This window comes from Galeopterus variegatus, unplaced genomic scaffold (genome assembly GCF_000696425.1).
Source record: "Galeopterus variegatus unplaced genomic scaffold, G_variegatus-3.0.2 Scaffold11935, whole genome shotgun sequence".
NCBI lineage: Eukaryota > Metazoa > Chordata > Mammalia > Dermoptera > Cynocephalidae > Galeopterus > Galeopterus variegatus.
Window position 1 is genome coordinate 39776 of NW_007738046.1, and position 5826 is coordinate 45601.

At 38.3% G+C, this 5826-nt stretch overlaps 1 gene segment (V, D, J or C); it reads right to left on the reverse strand.

Annotated features, from left to right (window-relative positions):
- Window positions 1–2588: 2588 nt before the first annotated feature.
- Window positions 2589–3078, reverse strand: LOC103610868. The segment is given in 2 exon segments: window positions 2589–2899; window positions 3024–3078. Coding segments are annotated over 2 exon segments (366 nt in total).
- Window positions 3079–5826: the final 2748 nt, after the last annotated feature.

Genomic DNA, 5826 nt, shown 5'->3' on the forward strand with positions numbered 1-5826 from the left:
AATTGATAAATAATTATGTTTTTCAACCTTTGGCATTTAAAAAATCAAATTTAATTATATGTTAAGTATAAAATAATGGTATATTTTTAACATGTAACTTTACAGAAAATTTCTTAACTGGCCTCATTAGATAAAAACAAAATTTTAAAAAGGCAAAATCTATTTTGCTAAATTAAATATTTCCTAAAGTATAGTTTCTTAAACCTTCTAAAGCTCCCCTGTCATCTTGTTAAAATGCAGATTGTCATTTAGCAAGACTAAGGTGGGTCTGTGATTTGCACAGTCACTGATGCTGATGATGCTGCTGGCTTCTGGACAGATTTTGAATAGCAATAGTTCTTACGTTAAAGAAAAAGAAGGTTACATCTATAGGTCTGAATGTATACATTTTGTCAAGAAAGTTTTAAAAAAATTTTTTTCACATGATTGCTATGTTTTTTTTTTCCTGTGATTCCTTATTTTCTATTTATCACTTGACTTCCATGAAATGTTCCTGCTATAATCCCAGACTTGCTGATTATATTTGGAAGAACATCAAAGTGCTTTCTGGGGTCATCACATAACTGGCAAAATTCTGAGTTGCACAATAGTGACCACACTACATTGCCAGCTGCTAATTCCCATCATCACTGTCATTCTGGAAGCACATTTGCCAGAAACCTTTTTTCTTGTCTGGGTTCCTGAAGATCTGTTTACATGGGTCCAGAGATTTGGAAGTCAAAAGAGGAAGATTCAATACTACCCATCAGTGCCTGAAGCCTAACACATGCATGTTGGTGAATACTGGAGAGTCACTTAGAGAGGTGCTGCAGGTAGCTGAGAGCATCAGCATTCCCACCCCTGGGCTTCCAGACAGGTCTGAGGAGCACATGGTTATGCAGCTTATATACTAGCTTCTGAAGGAAAACCAGAGAATCTCCTGTTTCAGGTATTTGCATCTTTGACTACCATGCACATTTAGCATTTTTTTAAAAATCATTTTATTTATTTTAATGGAACATATTTGATTGAACATATCTGTGGGTTGCAGCATTGAATATCAATACCCGTGTGCAATTTTTGATGTGAAGTCTGGATAATTAGCATATGCAATGTTACAGACTGCAATCGATTTTCTTGGCCCTTTACCAACACCTCCCTGACTCCCCTCCCCATTTCCCACCTATGCTAACCTCAGTTTTGTTCTCTTGTTTGAAAGTTGAATGTATTATTGTGATTTCTGTATCTTTCTTTCATTCATTCATTCTTTTCATAGCTCCCTCATATGAGTGAGGACATGTGGTATTTCTCTTTCTGTTCCAGGCTTATTTCACTTAACATGATTTTCTCTAATTTCATCCATGTTTCTCTGAATGGCAGTATTTCTTTCTTTTTCATGGCAGAGTAGTATTCCATTGTGTAAATATACCATATTGTCCTTATCTGGTCATCTGACAATGGACATTTAGGTTGGTTCCAACTATTGGCTATTGTAAATAGAGCTGCAGTAACCATGGGAGTGCATGTGTCACTTCGACGTGATGATGTCCATTCTTTGGGTACATACCCAACAGCGGAACTGCTGGATCCTAAGGCAGTTCTGTCTGTAGTTGCTTGAGAAATTCCCTGTCATTTTCCTTAATGGCTGTACCAATTTACAGTCCCACCAACAGTGGCTCCCCTCTCTCTGCATCCTCACCAGCATTTGTTAATCTCTGTCTTTTTGATAATATCCAGTCTAACTGGGGTGAGATAACTTACTGTGGTTTTCATTTGCATTTGCCAGATCCTGAGTGACGTTGAGCATTACTTTCATGTGTCTGTTGAGCATTTGTATAACTATTCAAATCCTTTGTCCATTTTTTAATCGGGTTATTTGATTTTTACTAAGTTGTCTGAGTTCCTTGTATATTCTGCATATAAATCCATTGTTGAATGCTTAGTTTGCAAAAATTTTCTCCAATTGTGTAGGTTGTCTTTTCACTGTGTTAATTGTTTTGTTCACTGTGCAGAAGCTTTGTAGTTTGATGTACTCTCATTTGTTTATTTTTCCTTTTGTTGCCTGAGCTTTGGGGATCCTATTCCTAAAGTCTTCTCCCAGTCCTACTTCTAGAAGTATTTCCCCTATATTTTCTTTTAGGGGTTTTATAGGTTCAGGACATATATTTAAGTCTTCAGTCTATCTTGAGTTGATTATGGAATACGGCAAGTGGTATGGGTCTAGGTTCATTCTAAAGTGTGTAGTTTAGACTCTCATTACCTATATTTAAAAAGATAAAAAAAGATTCTCCTTGAAATACCTAGAGTAGCTTCTTTTTCAGTGTATAAATCCCAACAAATGTCATACCTTATACTCCTTAGATGCTATGATCTCTGTCCTTCATAAAATTGGGAGAGACACTGTCATGACTGTGCTGCTGGGGCTGAGGAGAAAGAAAGAGGGTTAGGGTTCACAGGAGCCTCCCTGGCCCCTTCTACCAAAACCTTGCAGTGACCCACAGAGCATGGCTGCATCTGAGAAACGCTCTCATCAGATGGAGGCACCGGGAGGAGCAGCTGGGGCAGCCCAGCCTCACACTTGTGCTTACCTGGGGGGGTTATGTTCGGGCTTATAACACTGTGAGAGGATAAGCACCATGCTGTTGACAGTAGTAAGTTCCAAAATCATCAGCCTCCAGGCCGCTGATGGTGAGAGAATAATCTGTCCCAGATCCACTGCCACTGAACCTTGAGGAGACCCCACTTTGCAATCTGGATGCATCATAGATCAGAGGCTTAGGGGCTTTCCCAGGCTTCTGCTGATACCAGGCTAAACAATTGCTAATGCCCTGACTGGCCTTGCAAGTGATGGTGACTGTGTCTCCTAGAGATGCAGACAAAGAGGATGGAGACTGGGTCATCTGGATGTCACATCTGGCACCTGAAGATGGGAAACATAAAGACAAATTACTACATGATTAATCATGTTATAAGAGGACTTCCCTAAAGAACCAGGCAGCACTGACCAGAGTCGAGAGTAAATTCCTAATGTTGTCCCTCTTTACCTGCGAGCCAGAGCAGCAGGAGCGCTAGGAGGTGAGCAGGGACCTTCATGTCCATGTTTGTCCTTACTGCAACAGAATCCTACAGAGGGTGTGACCAGCCTTTGAATAAGTCTTCAGGGCAGTGGGCTGTGCTTTGGGAAGATGCAAATCACAGGGGCTGGGGCAGGGCTGGGCACAGCTGCAGGGTTGTGTCATAGTAATTCTGCACAGGCCCAGTGTCCCCAGGGGTTCCACATCAGACCAGGGAAGCACAGATTTGTCTGCCAAGATCACATTTCTTTCTGGGAACCACAGGAAAGAGTCAGTCTGCCGTCCTGTTAATAGCGTTCTACTGCTCTCTTCAGGGGTTCATGACCTGCTACCCTTCCTATCTCTTTATCTAAGACAATGTCTCCCAGATATAACACAACCTCAGAAACTCAAAGATATTCTTCCGGCTCCCTGCCTTTGGGACTTGTGCATAGTATTGAGAGAAGAAAGGTTTTCTCATTGCTCTGATTCCCTGATAATCTTGGTGTGGTCAGTTATCAGTTCTACCACTCAGAGATGTGGTGGGTAGAAGAGGAATTTTAAGAAGTGCTTGTCATTTGTCAGAAAATGCCCAGATATGGGGTATCTGCCTTTGCTAAATGAAACAAGTTAGTTTGAGTTTACGTTGATACAAAAAAAAATTTGCAATCTATGCATACTTTTTTTCATAATATGCATTTTCCATGAACTTTCTGAGGACCCCCAGCAATCTTAACATTATTATCCATTAAAGAAAATATGAAGCCATGAGTTTAAGTTGTTATTTAATGAGGAATAAGTCTATGAATTATCAAGGAAATTTTCAACAAGTTTTCATTAATTTCAAATGCAAGAGAGAAATCTGAGCGACACCACCATAATTGAGAAAGTGAAGTGAACGTCATCAGTAATGGACCTGACTGAAATTATGGAATACCTAATGGGAGGCCATGAGCAGGACACAGCATCACTTCTGGACGTTCCTGCCAAATATGCGTTACTTGAATCTAACCATGAGGAAAGCAAACAAATCTGGACTGAGTGACGTTCAATCAAATAACTGGTGTAATTATCAAAAGTAATAAGATCATGAAATTTAGGGAAATACTGAAAAACTCTTCCAGACTGAAAGAAACTAGAGACAAGGAAGCATGTGTTTCTGGACTGGATGAATTTGTTGCAAAAGACATTATGAGTACACCTGTCCACACTTGAAGCAATCCTGTGGGTTAGATGTAGTAATATAATAATGCTGACTTTCTGATTTCATGGTTGTACTGGGTTATGTAGAATCATTTTTCATTTGTAGGAAATAGTTAAGTATTAGAGGTTGGGGATGTCAGTTCTTCAACTTACTCTCAAAAGGTTCAGAGGAAAATAATTTGGACTGTACTTTAACAACATTTCTGTTTAAAATTGTTTCAATTTTTAAAATAAAGAAAAGCAGTTTTTGAGTACATGCTATATGTATTCTAAAACATTTTGGAATGGCCTTATCCATCATTAAGGTTATTAAAGGACCAAGTAATTATTTTCAGAAGCACAAAATGTACCACATGTCCTCAAAGTAAGATGCAATCCATTCAGGTCACTGGGTACTGAAGAGACCTGTGGCTCTGGACAAAAACATCTCTGTGAATGATGCGCCTTTTGAGGAAATGTACTTTTTGCTTCAGGTATTTTAAAGCTGTTGTTAACTGCATACATCTTTAGAATTTCCATTTCTTTTTAGTGAATTAACTATTTTATGTATCATGTAATGACAGTATCCCCTGTAACTTTTTTTTTCTGAGGTCATAGGGTGGGGTTTTCTTTAAGGTGATAACTTGTGGGTTCTGCTGAGCTTCTTATATTTGTAAACTTATTTCCATCCTCAAATTTGTGTATATTCTGCCATTATTTATTCAAACACTTCTGGGGAAATTCATTTACATTAATTTGTTACCTTTTAATATTTTCCAACACGTTTCTAAGTGCCTTTTGTTTGTTTGTTTTTTTTCCAATCTTCTTTTATCTCTGTGGCTCAGATTGGTTTATTTCTATTTACTTTTACGTTCACCCACTCTTTTCTATCGTATATCCATTAGGTTTGGGGGTTCATCCACTTGAATTCTTTTATGTCAGATGTTATGGTTTTCAATTCTAAAATTTCACTGTGTTGTTTTATATTGTTAATACTTTCGAACACACCATGTGAAATAAAACAAAAAAACAAAAAATAACTGTGTCTACTTAAACTGTTCAATGGGCCTATACACACTGTGCGCCTGTGCTCTTCCTCTAGGGACTGCACTCCAGGCTGTGACTCTTGCTGGGCGCTTGTTCCTGAAGCACATTCATGCTCCCTCTGCTGGCTGATGTGCGCCCTCTAGTGGCATTTTGCGAGAGCAAATTCAGTCCTTCACGTTTGGAGGGAGTTACATAGTCCATTAGAATATGAAAGCTATGGATCCCTCACCCCAAAACTGCACTATTAAAAAATGTAAACATGATACTGATGAAAGTTTAAAATAAGGAATTTCAAGTGTTCTGCTGGGACTGAGTTCTCTGTGCTTACTTCAAAAGTATCTATTTTTAACCTCATAGGGTATGGTTATACTAGATTTTTTAAAGCCTTTTTCTGAAAATTTCTACATACATCTGGATAATCTCATCGTTGGAATTTGTTAATTTTCCGTTTTGTTGAGAATTGGTGACATTTTTATAATATTTCATATGTCAAATTATTTCAAAAAAGTATCCTGGTCATAGAGAACATTATCCTGAATTCTATTACAATCCCCTGGAGAATTTT